This window comes from Capra hircus, chromosome 25 (genome assembly GCF_001704415.2).
Source record: "Capra hircus breed San Clemente chromosome 25, ASM170441v1, whole genome shotgun sequence".
Classification (NCBI taxonomy): Eukaryota; Metazoa; Chordata; class Mammalia; order Artiodactyla; family Bovidae; genus Capra; species Capra hircus.
This window is the reverse complement of record NC_030832.1, coordinates 28,210,135-28,231,918: the sequence shown is the minus strand read 5'-3', so window position 1 is coordinate 28,231,918 and position 21,784 is coordinate 28,210,135. Positions and strand designations below refer to the sequence as shown.

The 21,784-nt window shown below is 42.9% G+C and overlaps 1 protein-coding gene across 1 annotated transcript in view; it reads right to left on the bottom strand.

Moving 5' to 3' along the window:
- Positions 1 to 21,784, bottom strand: part of LOC102188999 (S-adenosyl-L-methionine-dependent tRNA 4-demethylwyosine synthase) — a 141,028-nt gene that overhangs the window by 111,179 nt on the left and 8,065 nt on the right. Inside the window, exons 6-9 of the mRNA XM_005697765.3 lie at positions 20,519 to 20,806; positions 19,322 to 19,444; positions 8,332 to 8,449; positions 2,228 to 2,280 (exon numbers count right to left, since the gene is read on the bottom strand). Of these exons, the coding sequence (XP_005697822.2) occupies positions 2,228 to 2,280; positions 8,332 to 8,449; positions 19,322 to 19,444; positions 20,519 to 20,806 (582 nt within the window). The remainder of the gene's footprint in view (positions 1 to 2,227; positions 2,281 to 8,331; positions 8,450 to 19,321; positions 19,445 to 20,518; positions 20,807 to 21,784) is intronic.

Sequence of the window (21,784 nt, the reverse complement as noted above, 5' to 3'; positions counted from 1 at the left end):
TGAGAAGCCCGTCCACCACAACTACAGAGGAAGTAGCCCCTGCTCGCTGCAACTAGAGAAAGCCCATGCGTGGCAACAAAGACCCAGTGCAGCCAAAAATAAAAAACAATAATAATAAAATATTTTTTTAAAAATAAAGAAAGTAAGAAATTATGTAATTGGCCCTGAGGTACAAAGATGACAAACAGACAAACACAGAACGTAAGAAAACAGAATAGATACATAAATAAATACATACAATAGAAATTCACAGACTGATCCTAAAGTGTATATGGAAATACAGAAGACCCGGAAGAGAAGAAACAATCTTGAAAATTAAAGACCAAGACAGAGAACTTATACTGCATGATTTAAAACTTATTACAAAACCACAGTAATCAAGCCAATTGTGGTATTGGTTTAAGGACAAACACATCAATGCAACAGAATAAGAGTAGTCCAGAAACAGGCCTTCCTATATACAGCTGACTGACCTTTCTACAAAGGCCTAAAAGTAATTCAATGGTGAAAGGAAAATCCCTTCTTAACAAATAGTGCTAAAACATCAGAATATCCATGTAGGTGACAGGTGGTGGAAAGGAATAATCTTGATCCTTACCTCACACCATTCATATAAATTAATTCAAGACCTAAACATAAAGGTTAAAACTATATATGAAGCTTCCAGAAGAAATCATACACTATCTTTGTGACCTTCAAGTTGACAAAGACTTCTTAACATATGAAAAGTACTAACCAAAAGAGAAAAAAGGATAAATTAGATTTTATTCACATTAAAAACTTCAAAGGACACCATTAGGGAAATGAAAGAGGAAGCCACAGACTAAGAGAAAACAAGAGTGTGCATCAGGCAAAACTCTCCTATCCACAATATACAAAGAACTCCTACAAACCAATAATACAAACTATTCAGTTTGGGTAAAATATCTGAACAGAGGCAGCATAACTATGAAAGGCCAATATGTCATGAAAAGGTGCTCCTCATCATCAGTAGTTATCTTCAAAATGTAAATTAAAACCAAAATGGTACCACTTCACAATCAAAAAAAGATTTATAACCCCACATGATGGTGAGAGAATATACCGACTTTCTTAAATTGCTGATGCAAATATAAAATAGTACAACCACACTGCAAACAGACTGGGAGTTTCTTATAAAGTTAAACATATACCTGCCCTGCTGCTGCCGCGGCTGCTAAGCCACTTCAGTCGTGTCCGACCCTGTGCGACCCCATAGACGGCAGCCCCCAGGCTCCCCCGTCCCTAGGATTCTCCAGGCAAGAACACTGGAGTGGGTTGCCATTGCCTTCTCCAGTGCATGAAAGTGAAAAGTCAAAGTGAAGTCGCTCAGTAGTGTCTGACTCTTCGTGACCCCATGGACTGTACCTGCCCTATGACTTAGCAATCCCACTCCTAGGTATACACCCAGATGAAATCAAACATATCTTCACACCAAAAAAAGCACTGTACACACACATTCACAGTCATTTTATTCTTAATAGCTAAAATCTGAGAACAACCCAAACAACTATCAACAGATTTTAAACAGTGGTATGTTCATAATACTGAATGCGTGTGTATAGTCGCTCAGTCATGTCCAGGTTCCTCAGCCCCTGGGATTTTCCCCCGCAAGAATACTGAAGTGGGCTGCCATTTCCTACGCCAGAGGATCTTCCCAACCCAGGGATCGAACTCACCTCTTCCTGCATCTCCTGCCTGCAGGCAGATTCTTTACCACTGAGCCACGGAGGCTTCCCTGAGCACCATGCCTATACTACTGCACAGTATTCAGCAACAAAAGGGAATCAGCTGATACACATTATATGTGGATGAATCTGAGAAACCTGATGTTGAATTTAAGAAGCCATTAGCAAAAAGCTACATATTATACGGTCTTATTCATGTGAAGTTCTACAACAAGCAAAACCAAACTACAGTGAGACCAAAGAGAACAACTGTTGTGTGGCTGTCAGGGCAAGGCTGCTGCCCAGAGACAGTCATATGTAAACTTGTAGGGGTGAGGGAAATAGTCTACAGCTCAATTCAGGTGTTTGATAAGAATTTTTTACATCCATCAACATATGCTAAACTCATGTAACTAATTCATTCAAAATCATTACACTTTATTAAATGTAAATTAACCCTTTAAAATGGTAAAATGCATTGCATATAACAGTCATAGAAAAGTTGCCTAAAACAGAAATAATATTTGAACAAAAACAAATACCTTTGTCCATCTGCAAAGCTTCACCCCAGAGTGGCTCCCAATCAACTGATAACCTGAATGAAAAAACAGGGAGCACAAACTTGAAATTATTCAAAGCCTTACATCAAAAAGTGATTTTATATATATGTATATATTATAAAAGTGATTATAAAACTGTAGCAAAATCATTTTTCTTCACTTAAATAATAACAGACAACAATCCCAAGGGCACTAAGGTTTAATTGACCAGGATGGTACAACAATTTAAAATATGTATGCATCTAATAACACAGGCTCAAAATACATCAAGAAACAATAAGCCAATCCAAAATCACAGGAAGTCATTTTAAGATCTCTCAGTATCTAACAGATCTCACAGATCAAAACTCAGTGGAGCCCTAAGATCTGAAGCAACAAAGTAAACTTGATCAAGGGCACAGAGAGAGAGACTGCACTCAACAATCACAAGACACACATGCTTTACAAGGACCCAAGGAACATTTATAGAGATAAAAAAGCACCACAGACTGCAACAAACAGCAAAAGCAAGTAACCATACATTTCTGTACAAAAAACGACTGGGGAACTGTCATCAATAATCTTTAAAAATAAATAATCAGATGGGCAAGAGATTAAAAGAAAGAAATATTGTCCTCAAAAGTGGGAAAATAAAATTCTAGGAACCTGACATGAATTCTCAGCACCCTCCACAACCTGGCTTTTAAATTTTTTGAGCCACATGAGACTTGAAAAGCATGGAAAAGCTATGCCAAAGCAATCACATTTCCTTACTTTAACACACTGGTGGAGCAAACAAGTAGAACATACTGATTTCAGAAAGCATTTAAGAAAGTTTCTCATGAGGCTTCAAGTAATAAACCACAATTACCATGAGTCGCTTGCACAAAAAGACCCTTGACTTGCAGACAAATGAGGTAAATGGAGAAATACAGCCTGGATGATGGCGTAAGTAGATCAGTGGCTGGTTAAACACCCATGTTCACAGTGTGATGATTAATGGAACAAAGTCAATTTGGATTACAAGTCTCTAGTGGCAATATTATGAGGCTTTGTCTTTTATCCTCTTCCACATTTGTGTAAACATCTTGCATATAAACAAAGAACTGCTTATCTACTTGAAGATGGAACCAAGTCCAAATGAATAGCTAATCTCAGATACAGAATAAACATTTTATAGATTCCCGGAGAAAATTCTAGCTTTTTTGGACTCCTACATTACATGTTGCTCACAGCACTATCATAGAAATCACACTCTACTAGTTTTTTACATCTTTCTAGTGAAAAAGTTGGCTTAAAGCTCAACATTCAGAAAACTAAGATCATGGCATCTGGTCCCATCACTTCATGGCAAATAGATGGGGAAACAATGGAAACAATAGCTGACTTTATTTTTCTGGGCTCCAAAATCACTGCAGATGGTGATTGCAGCCATGAAATTAACAGACGCTTACTCCTTGGAAGGAAAGTTACGACCAACCTAGATAGCATATTCAAAAGCAGAGGCATTACTTTATCAACAAAGGTCCATCTAGTCAAGGCTATGGTTTTTCCAGTGGTCATGTATGGATGTGAGAGTTGGGCTGTGAAGGAAGCTGAGCGCCAAAGAATTGATGCTTTTGAACAGTGGTGTTGGAGAAGACTCTTGAGAGTCCCTTGGACTGCAAGGAGATCCAACCAGTCCATCCTAAAGGAGATCAGCCCTGGGTGTTCTTTGGAAGGACTGATGCTAAAGGTGAAACTCCAATACTTTGGCCCCCTGATGCAAAGAGCTGACTCATTTGAAAAGACCCTGATGCTGGGAAAGATTGAGGGCAGGAGAAGGGGACGACAGAGGATGAGATGGTTGGATGGCATCACGGACTCAATGGACATGGGTTTGGGTGGACTCCAGGAGTTGGTGATGGACAGGTAGGCCTGGCGTGCTGCAATTCACGGGGTCGCAAAGAGTCAGACATGACTGAGCGACTGAACTGAACTCCCAAGATACACAGGGTTCTACAAAAATCTGCACTTAGGTAGGTAAAGACTGTACAGCACAGGATGGGACGACCTTGCTGCTGCTGCTAAGTCACGTCAGGCGTGTCCGACTCTGTGCAACCCCATAGATGGCAGCCTTCCAGGCTCCTCCGTCCATGGGATTTTCCAGGCAAGAACACTAGAGTGGGGTGCCATTGCCTTCTCCAAATGACCTTAGTTGACCACAGTTCACACTATGCAGTTGCTAAGAATCCAAGTGCAGGGTTTTTCTTCTTCCCAAGATGGAGTAACAGAGGGTTTAATCCCCACTTGAAATACCAAAACTGGACAAAATATATGAAATGACTGTTTTCAAGACATGAGACATCTGGCAACAAAGGACGATGATCCAACAGAGATGGGAAACAAACAAGGTTGAGCCTTACCATTATCCAAGCTTATTGCCTTGGAAGTTTCCAAGCTATGCAGCAGGGAGGGAGAACCTAAGTAGAGCTCAGCATTCTCCCTGAGCTGAGAACACAGAAGTAGAGTCTAGAGAAACCCTGTGGCGAAAGTTTGCAGGATCGAGTTCAGCAGAGACAAGGGCTACACAGAGACGAAACTCTGCAGACAATTCCTATACTGCTTAGTGCATATGTGAGAGAAAAGCTACCCAACAATAGGAAAGAACCATCTGAAAAGATTAAGGGTATGCCTGGTACTCACAGCCAGCTGGGAACTGTGCCTATTCCTACCAGGCAGACAGATAACCTCAAGATTCCCAAGGCACTGCACAGAGTACACAGAAGGGTTCTGCCTCAATGGTGGGGAAAAAAATTAGCTCTGGTCTCATCCAACAAATCATAAAAGCAAGATTAAAAGGCTCAAGCTGTTTCCAAGTAATTTATCTTTGCCCCAGAATAAATCTCAAAAATGTTTTCAGGAATACAAAAATATCCAGCACTCCAAAAGGTAAAATTAGGCCTGATATCCAATCAGATACCAGACTCATTAGAAAAGACCCTGATGCTGGGAAAGACTGAAGGCAAAATAAGAAGAGGGCAGCAGTAGATGTGATGGTTAGATGGCATCACTGATTCAATGGGCATGAACTTGGGTGAACTCCAGGAGATAGTGAGGGACCGAGAGGCCTGGCATATTGTAGTCCATGGGGTCACAGAGTTAAAAACGACTTAGCAAGCGAACAACAATAACATCCAAAGATTACCAAGCATGCAAAAAAACTAGGAAAACATGACCAGTAATGAGGAAAATACTCCAGTAACAAAAACGGACCCAGACATGACACAAATGTTAGCAGGTAAGGACAATGAAACAGTTAAAATTGTATTCCACAGGCTCCAAAAGTGAAGTGGAGACATGGAAGGTAGAAAAAGACCTAAACTGACCTTCTAGAGATGAAACCTACCTCTGAGTTGGAACACACACTGGACAGAAGTAATGGGAGATTCAGCATTAGAGAAGAAAAGATTACTGAGTTAAACTTGAAGACAGCAATAGAAACTATCCAATAATGTAAAGCAGGACAGACAAAATAATTTTAAAGTATGAAAAGCACATCTGTGAGCTGTGGGTCAAATTCAAGAGGCCTATTTATTGGAGTCCCCAGGGAAGAGCAAAGGGACAGAGTAGCGGAAAAATACTTGAATTAACAATGGCCAAAATTTGTCCAAATTCAATTAAAACGACATACCCACAGAAGTGAGAACCTCACCAAATCTCAAGTAAAGAAACATAAAGAAAGCTACATTGAGACATAATTAAAATCACTCAAAATCAGTAATTAAAAGAAAATCTTAAAATTAGCCAGGGGGTAAAAAACATTACATTTGAAAGGAACAAGCAAAAGATGACTAAAGAGGCCTCATGAGAAGCAACGTGAGCCACTAGACAGTGGAACAACACCCGTCAACCGCAAAACAGAAGAAAACTGCCAACCTATAATTTTTAGGGTTGGGAAGATCCCCTGGAGGAGGCCATGGCAACCACCCCAGTGTTCTTGCCTGGGAAATCCCATGGACGCTCTGAGAAGCCCAGCAGGCTGCAGTGCATGGAGTCACAAAGAATTGGACACGACTGTGAAACTTTCTCAGTTCTAGACACATCAATAAATATCCTTCAAAAATTAAATAACAAAAAAATCCTTCAAAAATGAAGGCAAAAGAAAGCCTTTTTCTGATATATAAAAGGTGAAATAATCCATCACCAGCAAGCCCACACTACAAAAAAGGCTAAAAGGAGTCCTCCAGGCAGAAAGAAAAGGCCATCAGACAGAATATGGATCTGCACAGAGGAATGCAAAGTACCACGAGTGGCAACTACGAGTCAACATATAAGATTTCTTCCTAATTACTTAAATCTGTAATAGATAATCGGCTATTTGAATCAAAAGAATAACAATGTACTACAGGGCTTAAAACATATGTAAAAGTAAAACATATGAAAACGACTGCATAGAGGTTTGCGGGGAGGAAACAGAAGTATTAAAGGTTGTTCTACTTTACATAAAGTGGTATAACACCATGTGACGATATACTGGGATACCGGATAGTACAAAACCTCAAGAAACCACTAAGGAACAAAACAAAGCTACAGTTAATAAGCCAACAAAGGATATAAAAGAGGATCATTAAAAAAAAAAAAAATCTAAAAGAAGATAGTTCAACAAGAGAAAGGAAATCAAAGAATCCACGAGACGAGTAGAAAACAAACAGCAAGATGCCAGATTTAAACCTATTATAAAAATCACTTTCATTTACTGTAATTAAAAGACACAGGGACTTCCCTGGTGGTCCAGGGGTTTAAGGCTTCACTTTCTCATGCGGGGGGTGTGGGCTGGATCCCTGGTCAGGAAGCTAAGATCCCACATGCCTTGTGGCCAACAAAACCAAAACATAAAACAGAAACAATATTGTAACAAATTCAATGAAGACTTTAAAAATGGTCCACATTAAAAAAAAAAAAACTTAAAAATTAAAAAAAGAAAAAGCATATATATTTCTATGCATAAAATCTGTATATTCTTGTCTGTCTCCTCTAATAGGTCCAGAGTCCCTTGAAGGAGATAACTTCAAGTATCTTAAGTTCCTCTGTACAACCAGATCTGTCACATAAAAGGATCTCAATAATTATAGAAGGAGGGAGAGAGGGAGGCAAGGAAGTGGGTCTACTCACCCCCTTATTCATTCATTCAACTGCAGCCTTCTTAATAAGGTAGGACCACAGAAATCCAGATATACTTCTACATAAAACATTTCTAATTAACCCAGCCTAACATCATACGGTCTTTTTTGCATTTAATAATTTTTTTAATGGTACTTCCCTGGTGGCTCAGACGGTAAAACGTCTGTCTAAAATGCGGGAGACCTGGGTTCGATCCCTGGGTCGGGAAGATCCCCTGGAGAAGGCAATGGCACCCTACTCCAGTCCTCTTGCCTGGAAAATCCCATGGACGGAGGAGCCTGGTAGGCTGCAGCCCATGGGGTCACTAAGAGTCGGACACGACTTAATAAAGTAGGACCCCAGAAATCCAGATATACTTCTACATAAAACATTTCTAATTAACCCAGCCTAACATCATATGGTCTTTTTTGCATCTAATAATTTTTTTAATCGACAATGATATGTAAAGAAGCCAGTGACTGCATACCTGAGCCTCACTGATGGTCAACTACCAACCCAATAAACCAAGCAAAGAGGAAGCTTGCTGGTCCAAGCAGCCTACACAAAAGTGATCCACAGAAACAAGACCGTGCCTCCTTAAACAGCTACAATTGCCACAGCCACACACAGCTGAGCCAACCGTAGCCAGACTTATCTTTTTTCCTCTTGGCAATCCCTATTTTGCTTCCTTTTTTAAGTGATAAGTCAGAACACTTAAGGGCTTCCCGCTGGCTCAGCGGTAAAGAATCCGACTGCAGTGCAGAAGCTGTGGGTTTGATCCCTGGGGTGGGATGATCCCCTGGAGGAGGAAATGGCAAGCCACTCCAGTATTCTTGCCTGGAGAATCCCAGCCTGGCCACAGTCCATGGGGTCACAAAGATTCGGACACGACTGAAGAGACTTAGTATGTATGCACTCAGAACGCCTAAGAGTGTAGCACTGCAACAGTTCCTGAGGACTTTCACCTTGTTTAGTAAGAGCTTCTCGGAGAGCAGGAGTGATCATAGCTCTTCTTTCACTGGCTTCACTCTTCACTGTGCTCCTGATCACACTCGTTTCCCCTTCCTGCGGCTCCTTTTCTCTCTGTATTAAAAAGAAATGAATGAAGCCCAGCATTGGTCATGTGCGAGGGAAATGAGAGCACGACAGTCATCCACATGTGGCAAGGATAAAAGTGCTCCTCACAAACCTGTTTTCTCCCAAGTGATCACATTTCCAGTCACACAGTGAGGTAAAGAAACACCAACACCTATTTTTTCCCCTATAAAAGGTGACTACAGGGTCAAATACACACATTCGCACAACATAAATCGATAATCCACTTATCTAGATGTCAAACAGTGTTCACAATCTGAGTACAGACAGCTGCCCAACTTTCACAAGTTATTTCTCTGAATTTCAATTTCTCACCTGAAAAGGAAGAAAAGTAATATCCATGAAGCAGGACTGTGTCGAAGATTAAATGAAATGAAATGACCTGGCATGATGCCTGATACGTCATAGGACTTCACTAAATTATGGCTACTGCTGGTTGTAACACCTGCAAACCCCCAAAACAAGCCCCAAAATTGCTTTGAGCTGCCCAGATGACCATCCGCTCACAAGCCAAGTTACTCCACCACCTCCACCTCCAAAGGCTTCTTTTAGAAGATCCCACGGTGGAAATCTGTCTTCAGTGATAGAAATCTGAAGGATAATATAAACCTGGGTTTCCTTTTGCCTCCAACCACTAGAAAATTCACAGCCCAACTCTGATCACTGCATCGGACCTTGCATCGTGCGTGTCCTATAGTCTCTGTCCGTGACATCATATTACAATGACCCTCATTCACTGTTTACGTTGATTTCTTCCTCTCTTCTTATTTTGTTTAAAGAGGCAAGATAGTAGCTACAAGAGAGATTCCTTTTTTTTTCTTATTTTTAATAGTTATTTATCTGGCTGTTGGGTCAGCTGTGGCATGCAGATCTTCATTGCACCACGTGGCATCCTTCTTTGTGCCAACATGGACTCCCTCGTTGTGGCCCTGGGGCCCAGCAGCCGCAGCACACAAGCTTAAGCTGTCCTGTAGCATGTGGGATCTTTGTTCCGCAATGAGGGATCCAACCTGCGTTCCCTGCATTGCAAGGCAGATGCTTCACCACTGGATCACCAGGGAAGTCCTTGATTTCTTCCCCTCTTTTTAAAGCTCATTACACATGTATACATGTATACAAGTGTATACAGTGTCTCTTTGGAAGATGGTTCAAGTGCTAACCAATAATTGTGAGACAATACACAAAGACTTGTGTCACACTTTAGAGGAGACACTCATCAGACCTCACTAAGAGCTACAGAAATCCGACATAACTCACCTGGGCAGAAACCCTGCCACCAAGCCCTAAACTACCCTCAGGGTCTGTCCATTTTCCATGTCCAGCCCCCAGTGAGTCAGTGAGGACACTCACAGCAATGCCCCCTTTCTACCTAAAAGTTAAAACAGCTTGCAGATGACATACTGTCTCAGGTCTATGTCAAACTAATATAGAAAGGAGGAAGATGGTCCATGTTTGAAGCTGGGCAGGAAGGGAATAGGGATTTGCTGTCTCCTTCTATCTATTCTAGGGAATGCTCAAAGTTCTCTATACATAAAATGTAAAACGAGATTAAACATTAAAAAAGAGAGAAAGACCGGGACTTCCCTCGTGGTCCAGTGGTTAAGAATCTGCTTGCCCATTCAGGGACATGGGTTTGATCCCTACTCCAGGAAGATCCCACATGCCACGGGGCAACTAAGCCCATGCCCCACAACTACTGAGCCCACGTGCTGCAACTACTGAAGCCCCCGTGCCCTAGAGCCTGGGCTCTGCAACAAGAGAAGCCACAACAATGAGATGTCTGCGCACTGCAACCAGAGGGCAGCCCCGCCCCGCTCACCACAACTAGAGAAAGCCCTCACACCACAATGAAGACCCAGCGCAGCCAAAAATAAATAAATAAAAAAAAATTTTTTTTTAAGAAAGAGAAAGTTCACCAATGAAATTCAGAATTAACCTCTCTATCTTCTACTATTTCAGGGACGTTTCCAAAATGGAAGTCAGTGAAAAAGCATGCTAGAGTAGTCCAATATACTAAATGAGATACCCAAGTCCCACAGTGAGTTTATACACGTCCTAAAAGTTAGCATTCCAACTCACTAAATATAATCAAACAGCAAAGTTAATGAAAAGTTTTGCTGCTGTTAATAGAGCTCTCTAAGACATTTTCCCAGATGGAACTAAAAAAATTTATAAACAAACATCAATCATTTGTTCTTATCTATTAGGAAAGTAATCAGTTTTAATGCTGGGCATTTGCTTTAAAAAAATGTACAGCTATGATTTTGCTAAAATATTTAAATATAGAAGAATTCTTTGGCTTTTTTTTAAGTCTACTTCAGACCTAAAAGCAAAGATGTGAGCTTGAGAAGGAAGTCTCATGGTGGAGCAAAGTGAACTAACCTTGACCTTGAGAGTATTTAAATGTCTCTGAAGTCATTCCAGAGTGAGTTACTGTAATTCCCTACTCCATGCCAGAAGTGACAGTAGGTGGCAATAGCTGGCCTCCAAAGCTTGTCACCGTAAAATATCACCAGCTTATCTGCTTCCCCTCAAGGCCACATAAATCCAGAACTGGACCCAGCATGAGACTGGTCTCTGACCACCGTGCTCAGAGCTCCACAGACAACCCCTTACGGTTTTATGAACTATTTTTTTTCGGTTGTACTGGGTCTTTATTGCTCCACATAGGTTTTCTCTAGTTGCAATGAGTGGGTGTTATTCTTCACTGCGATGCGTGGGGGTTGCCTGGATTTCTCGCTGGGGTAGCTTCTCTTGTTGCAGAGCATGGGCCTTGGACCATGTGGGCTTCAGTAGTTGTGATGCGGGGTTAGTTCCCCCAACCGTATGCAGAATCTTCCTGGACCAGGGATTGAACTCATGTCCCCTGCAATGGCAGGCAGATTCCTATCCACTGTACCACCAGGGAAGTCTACCCTTCTGGTTTTAAATGTAAACTTCTAACCCCTATATAATGAACACACTCTTTAAAGAATGGCCATGGGAAACCATCCACATCCCATCACTGGAGAAATTATCTATTATAAATCGTGAGTGCAGCTACTCCAGATTCAATCATCTGAACACATAGTTCGTATGGAAAGAAATCAGCAGCTGTGATTAAAGGTCTTGAACGTTCAGGACAAACACTCATCACTCTTTCCCTCTACAGCAGGTTAGTTCTATCTTCCCTATGCAACAGTAATTTCCTTTCTGAAAAGATATACAATGGTTCATAACACTCTCCAAGGAAGTGCAGAGCCCCTTTCAAATTCTAATTCTAATCTTCTAGGTGCAGACATTTTTTCCCTGTTTGCCCAGAATAAAACAACTGACACAGGGTCTGCATATTTTTATTTATTTTTTATAGCCCTTTCATAGGCTGAGCAGAAATAAATGAAGATCCCAGAACTGGTCAATCTGGATGCCTCCCTCTCCTGCAACCCCATTGAACAAGCGACCAAGTTCTACTCTTAATTCCCAACCTAGGAGTCCTCTCCATCCAACATGTCACAGCTTCTGCCCACAGCCACGGGCTCCTCTAAGGAACAACTACAACAGCTGAACTTAAGTCTCCTTGTCTCCAACCTTTCACACCTTCCCAACATTCAAACCCATCACACTTGTCTTGAAAGAAAACGCATACCCTGGGACAACCCTGGTAGTCTTAACCCTGGTTAAGAATCCACCTGCCAATGCGGAGGATGTTGGTTCGATCCCTGGTCCAGGAACTAAGATCCCACATGGCACAGGGCAACTAAGCCTGTGTGCCACAACTCCTGAGCCCACATGCTGCAACTCCTGAAGCTCAAAGCCCTAGAGCCTGTGCTCTGCAACAAGAGAATCCATTGCAATGAGAAGCCCATGCACCGAAACTGGAGAAAGCCCACGCAGAGCAACAAAGACCCAGCACAACCAAAAATAAATAACTTTTTTTTAAAGTTAAACAAAACAAAAAAAAAAAACACATGCCCTCTCCAAGCTTCTATTTCCTGATATGCAAAATGGAAAGCCAATTATAAGTTCACCTCTTAGGCACTTGGGAAAATGACTATAAATAAGTGAAAAGTTCTTTCCAAACAGGCAGCGATATATGAATCTGACATAATAAAGGGAGCCAAAAAAGTAGAACTAATTCTATTTTTTTTAAAAGAGGTATTATACAATATTACCTAAATCACCTTCACATCTTCATCCCAGAAACCACAGTGCCACCCCAATACTGCCTAGGATAAAAACAGGACGAACAGGAATTTGTTAAAGATTTTAAGATAAAAGTTCCATCTAGTTGGTTAAATGCTGAACAGGTGTACTGCAGCAAGCAGGCCGTCTTTCTGATTGATTAAATTGTTCAAGTCTGTCTGTTTGGGTTTTTTCATATTCATTTACTTACTCATTTGGCTGCATTGGGACTTAGTTGCTCCACAGACTTGTGGGGTTTTAGTTCAGCAACCAGGGATCGAATCCACATCTGCTTTGATGGAAGACAGTCTTAACCAATGGACCGTCAGGGAAGTCCCTGTTTGGTTATTTTATTGATCCTTGTTTACCATCCAGTCACTCCCTCGACCAATTCATGCAGAAAACACTGGATATAGAATCCCCAATTCTCCAAAGGTCATTTTCTCCTACAATCAGCCTGCAGCCAGGCCAGCACAGCCAACATTGATACTCAGGAAATGCTGGCTGAATAAATGAATAAATGCCTCAGAACTACCAGATAGTTATTTCCAGTGCTACAAGAGCAGATCTGGATTCTAAACCAGGCAACTTTCATAGTAAAAACCCTTTCTCGAGTGTAACTGCAACTCCACCTTCAGCAATTCCATCCCACCTCTAAGTGTTCCTAATCCTACAATAAAGGAATCACCCATACACCACTCACCTGTCATGGGTGAGTTTTTAAATGACTGATTTCCAATAGGACTCAAAGCTTTTTGTGTACGCTAGATTTTAAGGACACTTTTGGAACATTTCGAAAAGCACTTTGACCAGATGTGTCAAGAGCTTTAAAATGGCTTTCCTCTGGCCTCATAATTCTATTTTGGATAACCTGACTTAGGAAAATAACCCCAGAACTCATCATTAAGTCCTCCTGGCTGTATGCAGCCCATACAGCTGAATCAGGCTGTTTTAAAGACAGGGTCTTGGGGTTGAAGAGATGCTACCTTACGTTTGAGGGTGAATTTAACACATAAAGCCTTCAAACTAATTATGAAAGGAGAACCGGCTTCACGCAGTTACACTGCAGGACTAAGAGACCTTATAATCGAAACTGGACACACTGTGCTCTTTTTGTAAATTGAAATGTTTCTCTGGTGAGTAATTACCAAGCATCCACCATTGATTTCCAAACTAATGATACTGATATCACTGTCTGCTTAACCAGAACACACCGTAGGGAGCATTTGAGCAACATTTATTTACTGCAGGAAAAAAACAAGTAGCAAATCTGCTTTAGATTTACCAGCACAACATGAGAGAAACAGAAAAGAAACAACCTAAGCATTGCCAGGCTCTTCCTGACTCCTTGTTCTTTAGTCAAACCCCTCAGCCTGCCTCCTGGAAACTACTACTTCTCTGTTTTGTTATTGTTCAGTTGCTAAGTCGTGTCTCTTCCTGACCCCACCAGCTGCAGCACGCCAGGCTCCTCTGTCCTTCACCATCTCCTGGAGTTTGCTCAAATCCAAGTCCATTGAGTCAGTGATGCCATCCAACCATCTCATCCTCTACCATCCCCTTAACCTTTTGCCTTCAGTCTTTCCAAGAATCAGGGTCTTTTCTAAGAAGCTGGCTCTTCACATAAGGGGGCCAAAGTACTGGAGCTTCAGCTTCAGCAACAACCCTTCCAATGAATGTTCAGGGTTGATTTCCCTCAGGATTGACTAGTTTGATCTCCCTGAAGTCCAAGGGACTCCCCAGTCTTCTCCAGTAGCACAATTCGAAAGCATCCATTCTTTGGTGCTCAGCCTTCTATATGGTCCAGCTCACATCCATACATGACTACTGGAAAAACCATAGCTTTGACTATACAGATCTTTGTCGACAAAGTGATGTCTCTGCTTTTTCATACATTGCCTAGGTTTGTCACTGCTTCTCCGGAGAGACGGCAAAGGGGAATGAAACAAACAGATGGAGACTGCGCTTGGCCCCACCACTAACTAGGCAGCCATCTAATTACAGACAAATTGATTTACTTCTCAAGTTTGTGTCTTACCCTGTAAAATGGTAAAGTGGAGGTGACAAGGGTATAGACATCAGGGTCAGAGTGAGGACTGAATGAGATCATCCAATGTGTACTATGATTTCTCCTATCCCGCTGAACCTACCCTGGAGCCCTCTCCCCACACCTCCAAACCACCCATCCTATTCAGTCAAATCACACTGCTTTCCACTGCCTTGAGCACAAAGCCCACAGACCTATGGCAGAGCATGAAAGGGCCTCCAGGACCCTGCCCCTGCCCTCCCTGTCTATTTCAGCCCCCTGTAATTCCCACCCAACTCCACTCTCAACATACCAAACGCTTCTAAGACTCCCCTAACTTGCCAGGTTCCCCCAACACCTACTCCCTCCACACGTGCAATACTTCAAATTCTGGCTCTCTTGTTCTTGGTTATCACTCCCACCGTTCAAATTCTCTTTGGCTTTACATCCTGCTGCAGAGGGAGGGAGACAGAAAACCATCCTGGTATTCTAGTCAGACTAAACATATCCCACTGGAAGATATCTTCTTACACAATGATAGCGATTAGTTATCAAGGACATGCTCTATGGCAGACAGTAAAATAAAGGCTTTTGATGGATTAACTTACTGAATCTTTATAACAACTTTATACAGCAGTTAATGTTATTACCTCCCACTGAAGCACAGAGAGTGAAATAACGTGCCCAGACAGATAAGCTGAGATTGTGTGACTCCGTGAAAACTAGTGAAAATTACTCAAAAAGAGGTCTTCCGGTAGGAGTGCTGTGGTCCAATTCTACAGCTGATGCTCTTCAGGACTAGAGCATCCTGCTTCCTCTACAGTAACAACTAAGGCAACTTAGTATGAAGCAGAATGATGACTGGGCAGAAAGCAGCTTGAGAATATGTATGGATTAACCCCCAAAGAAAATCCCCCAAAAATATAAAAAAGAAGAGCCAGGCAGTAAGAAACCCATCACTGAATTTAGTACACTGTGCCCAATAGTAAGTGAACACACGGGACACAAATGGGAACTCTGCTGAGACCACATAATAACGAAAATCAAAAACTGGTGGCTGATTTTCATGCTGTACTTAAGTTGGAAATATATATATATACATATATGTATTTTCCCCCTAAATCTAATGACTTTATGAGATTTCTAGGAGAAACCTGAAATATCTTAAGCCAGCTGCTTGAAGTTCAAAAAGTCCAGAATCATTTCATTTCAAAAAATAATTTACATGGATGTCCAAATTTTCCCTTGGTGCTTTTTCTCCAGCGCCCTCTAATGGACATAAGATGAAAAGGCAAAGAAAAAATACGCCCACAAACTACTCCAAAGCCTTACAGTACATGTGAAATCTGCTAAAAGTAGATCTATGTGTTCTCCACACACACACCACACACACACACACCACACACACACACAAACACACACGTACAGTGTTAACTATATGAAATGGTCAATGTGTTAACTTGACCATGGAAAGCATTTCACAATGTTTACATATATTAAATCATCACATTATACACCCAAAAAGAATCACATTATACAACCTAAGTATATAAAATTTTGTCAATCATATCTTAATGAAGTTGGAAACAAATTATCCCACAAATCTTCACCTACTACAAATAAAGCTATAAATGTGCTCAGTTGCTCAATCGTATACAACTCTTTGCGACCTCAGGCTCCTCTGTCCATGGGATTTCCTAGGCAAGAATACTGGAGGGAGGGGCTGCCACTTCCTACTCTAGGGGATCTTCCTGACCCAGGGATCGAATCTGTATCTCTTGCATCTCTTGCACTGGCAGGCAGATTCTTTACCACTAGCGCCACCTGGGAAGCCCTAAAGCTATAAATATCTGCCCTTAACTTGGCAGATCCAGAAATCTACCTAAATCAGGCATCTCACACACCGAAATTTATCCTATTTTAAGACAATCTCACTGTGAAAATTACTCAGATTTTTATTAAGAGTCATAAAATTATACATTTGCTTTGACCCAGTAACTCAACTCAGGGAATATGTAAACCAAGAAAATATCAATACTTCCTTCTAAGTGAAAAAGGTCTCAGTTCAGTTCAGTCACTCAGTTGTGTCCAACTCTTTGTAACCCCAGGAATCGCAGCACACCAGGCCTCCCTGTCCATCACCAACTTCCAGAGTTCATCCAAACTCATGTGCATCGAGTCGGTGATGCCATCTAGCCATCTCATCCTCTGTCGTCCCCTTCTCCTCCTGCCCCCGATCCCTCCCAGCATCAGAGTCTTTTCCAATGAGTCAACCCTTCACATGAGGTAGCTGAAGTATTGGAGTTTCAGCCTCAGCATCATTCCTTCCAAAGAACACCCAGGACTGGTCTCCTTTAGGATGGACTCGTTGGATCTCCTTGCAGTCCAAGAGACTCTCAAGAGTCTTCTCCAGCACCACAGGTCAAAAGCATCAATTCTTTGGCACTCAGCTTTCTTCACAGTCCAACTCTCATATCCATACATGACCACTGGAAAAACCATAGCCTTGACTAGACGGACCTTCACTGCCAAAGTAATGTCTCTGCTTTTTAATATGCTAAGGGTCTCAGACCACTGCTAATTACAACAGCAGAAAAGCTAAAACAGACTAAATGACCAACTCCAACAGAATGCCTAAGCAAATTTAAAATGTCTAAGCATATTTACTTCTCATTTCAATCTGTCAGACTTCCGGAGACTATAATGCGTTTGTACATACAGGTTCCCACCTCACTCAGTGCTATGAGGAGAGCAGAGGTTAAGATCCACGTTTCGTAGACAAGGGGATAAAGGCCAGAGAAGATTACGCATTGCCCTTAAGGCACCAAGTTACAAGCCAGTTGGCCCAGACCCTGAACCTACATCTCACACACTTGTCATTCTTAATAACTTCTCTACTACGGCTTCTAAAGGCTTTCCCAGCAGCTCAGCGGTAAAGAATCCACCAGCAATGCAGGAGACGCAGGTTCTATACCTGGGTCAGGGAGATCCTCTGGAGGAGGGCATGGCAACTCACTCCAGTATTCTTGCTTGGAGAATCCCACGGACAGAGGAGCCTGGAAGGCTATACAGTCCATAGGGTCACACAGAGTTGGACACGACTGAAGCAACTTAGCACGCACGCATGCAGGGCTTCTAAAATACAAAAGCTACTAAAAATGACAGCAGCAACACCAACACACAGAAGTATCAGGAAGAAAGTAACAAAATGCCGCAACAGGAACAACCGCAATTTTAAATTTGGAAAATAATGTCATTGTAGTTTAGAGTCTGACACACAGTATTTTGGGGTTATGAACTTTACCAAAGAAGCCAAATAACCCAATAAAAGCATGGGTAAAGGAGCCTGTTTAGTAAAGAATTTTGCCTTGGGACCTCCCTGGCTGCCCAGTTAAGACTTCACCTTCCAGCGCAGGGAATGTAGTCTGATCCCTGGCTGGGGAGCAAAGAGCCCACATGCCTTGCAGCCGAAAACCCAAAACATAAAACAGAAGCAATATAGTAACAAATTCAATAAAGATTTTTAAAATGGTCCACAGCAGAAAGAAAAAAGGGGCTTCCCCAGTGGTCCAGTGGTTAAGAGTCTGCCTGCCAATGCAGAGGACACTGGTTCAATCCCTGCTCGTAGGAGAGCCCGTGCACCACAACTACTGAGCCAGCATCAACAGCTCTTGAGCCACGACTGCTGAACCCACACAGCCTAGAGCCTGTGCGCTGCAAAAAGAGAAGCCCCCACAATGAGAAGCACATGCACCACAACGAAGAGTAGCCCCCACGCCCCCAACTAGAGAAAGCCCATGAGCAGCAACAAAGACCCAGCACAGCCAAAAATAAACAAACCTTTGGGAAAAAGTCTTAAAAAGAGAATTTCACCTTGCCCAAAGAGAAGTGTGGCCTGATTCCCATTCCTGGAAAGTAACCTCTAAACCCTGGGAACTTCCTGTGTGAGGGCAGTATCTTTGTTATTCATGGGAGGCACTGAACCATTTATGCTAATAGGGTGATTCATGCCAAACTTTGGGGGCACTGTGATGAAGGCTGGGTTCAACCACGGGGGCAATCAATCAATCAGCCAAACCTACATAATGAGGGGCTTCCCTGGTGGCTCAGATGGTAAAGAATCCGCCTGCCATGCAGGAGAGCCGGGTTCCATCCCCGGGTTCAGAAGATCCCCTGGAGGAGGGCATAGCACCCCACTCCAGTATTCCTGCCTGGAGAATCCCATGGACAGAGGAGCCTGGCGGGCTACAGTCCATGGGGTCGCACAGAGTCAGACACGACTGAAGTGACTTAGCACAACAGCACATGTATAAAGTAGATGACTAAGAGAACCTACTGTGTAGCACAGCAAACTCTACTCAGCGCTCTGCGGTGACCTAAGTGGGAAGGAACTCCAAAAGAGAGGAGATATATGTATACATGTAGCCAATTCACTTTGCTATACAGCAGAGACTGACATAGCAGGGTGAAGCAACAATACTCCAATTTAAAAAAAAAAAAGGTTTTCACAAAGCCCATGTTACAACGGCAAAAAGCAAAGTATAAAACTTGCAAAATAGGAGGACGAGAAATAAAACTGTCCAATTATGAGCTCACAAGGACTACGCACCAAGAGACGATGCTGGCTGTCAACCAACTGCAGGATCCCAGCCCACCGTTTCCCAAAATTACAGTACCTTTTCTTTCTTCACATGATCCATAATCTTGCCGAGGTCTTCAACATCAATGACCGAATTCTGACTCTGATGGTCCTCAGTATCAGACTCTTCCTCACTGGTGCTCCCAAAGGGCTCTTCCTCCTGGAACATCAATTGTAAAAAGTAGCCAAGTGTCTAATAATCCTTCCCAAATTGTGAGTTCACTGAATGGACTTGAGATATTTTAGGCGAGAGGCCAGCCAGTTCCGAGTCAAATCTAAAGAAGCCCATCACTCACACATCATCTGTGGTTACTTTAAGAATATGGCAGAACCAATGCTGCAACAGAAACAGTATGGCCCACAAAGCTGGAAATATTTACCTGCTGGCCCTTCACCAAAAATGTTTCCTAATCTTCGATTTAAACAAAGAAGCAACCAGACTCAAGTGAGGAATTAAATGAGGAAAAGGGAGGAATCGAGAATGGCTCTTTGGTTCCTTTCTTAATTAACGGAGATGGTGGTGCTGTTTCCTAAGATGAGAAAGACTTGCAGAGAGACAGACCGGAAGAGTAGAGGGGAAGAGTTCCACTTTGAATTTGTCAAAGAGGAGGTACCTTAGAAATCCAAGGAGAGATTTTAAAGAGGCAGCTGCAAACATGGAATGACAGGAACAAAGGTGGAGAGAAAGACAGGAAGTGAAAATGCAAAGTTGTTCCCGAAAGACACAAGCGACCAGTGGCCCAAAGGCAACAGCAGTGATACAGCCTGACAACACAAGCCTCAAAGGAACTGGGGTGTCCGAAGGAAGAAGTAAGAGAAATGTTTAGAATGTGAGGGATCAAAGAGAGGAATCTAGGATAACTCACAGCCTTCAAGTTTAAATGAGCGGAGTCATTAAACAAGAGACGACGGAAGGAGTATGTGGTTAAAGGGTAAAAAGATCATGAGCTCAGCTCTGGACACACTTAACTTCTCCAGGCCCATTTCCTCACCTGCACACTCGGGTAGAAACCTACTGGACTCCAGCAAGGCAATGACCAGAGAACAGGTTAAGGACAGCACCCAGCCCAGCATGGCTTAACCCAAGACCCCGCTCCCTCTAGAACACGCCCCACGTGAGTTTCAGCTCTTCCTTCCAACCAGAAGCCAAGAAACGCATTTCAGACAGAGGAAAGGTTCAGCATCTCCGAACACAGGAAGAAAACAGGGAGACATGGGCCCGTGGGCTCCGTACCTCGGCGTCTCCGTGATGCAATTCCTCCTGTGTGTGGGACCCTGGCTCCGCCGCCTCTGAGCTGCGCTGGTTAGACTCGCACTTGCCTTTCTTGCAGTTGCCCCTGCAGCGCTTTCTCTCTCCTTTGCAGAGTGCCTGCAGCCGGGAGATGAACTTGGCCTTCCAAGCTGTGAAGTCGGCCTCAATGCTGCCGTGCTTGCTTTTCACCACGTTGCCGTCGCCCTCCCCTCGGGTCATCACGCGATGAGCACCGAGCATCCAGAGCCACTTGTCCACATTCTTCCCCACCTGCGGGAGAAAGGGACGGGTGAGCGAGAACAGCCCTCCGGATCAGAAGATGCCAGTCTGCGCTGCGACAGCTGGGGCTCCCGCTGGGGGACTGTCCTCGGTGGCTGCCGGGAAGAAGGAATCGCTCCGTCAAAAGGCCTTCAGGGTACAGATGTGGAAAACAGACACATGGACACAGTGGGGGAAGGAGAGCGGGTGAATTGGGAGATGAGCATTGGCATATACGCACTACCGTGTGTAAACAGACAGTGGGAAGCTGCCGCACAGCACAAGGAGCTCAGCTCGGTGCTCTGCGATGACCGGGAGCGGCAGGACAAAGGCTGGGGCTGAGGTTCAAGACGGGGGATATATATACACACATAGCTGATTCCCACTGTGGTGTGCCAGGAACTAAAACAACACTGTAAAGCAATTATATTCCAATTTTAAAAAATGTTGAACAGGGGTTTGAAGAAAAAGAGGCCAGGTGCCCTCCAGCCCCATCCATCCAGGGGTACAGTTGATATATTCAGATAAGATTCTGCAGAAGTTTTTTTGTTTTGTTTTGTTTTTAATGAAGGGGGCGGACAAACTCTTTTCTTAAACTAGGAGCTAGTACCTAAAGAAGAACTTGAAAACGACTCTTCTAAGTAATGGTCAGAATGAAACCACTCGATAGCAAAATCAGTTTCTTCCAAAATGTAGTAACACCTCTGGGGCCAAAGACCATGAAACAACAAGGTACAAACGGAACCCATCTGGCAAGACTCATGACTTTGTAGCCAGAAATGTGCTTTATTAGGGTATGAAGCACTTCAGCTAAGGCACGGGAGTTATCAAGAAGCACAGTGAAGTGATCGAAAGTGATCACTTAAGTGATCAAAAACTTAACAGGCTTCCTGAGTGGCAAGGCAGTAAACAAAATATTTATGTATCTGAATTTTACCTTTGGCCTAATTCCTTTGAAAATATGGGGATTGAGGGGGCGGTGGTGGCAGG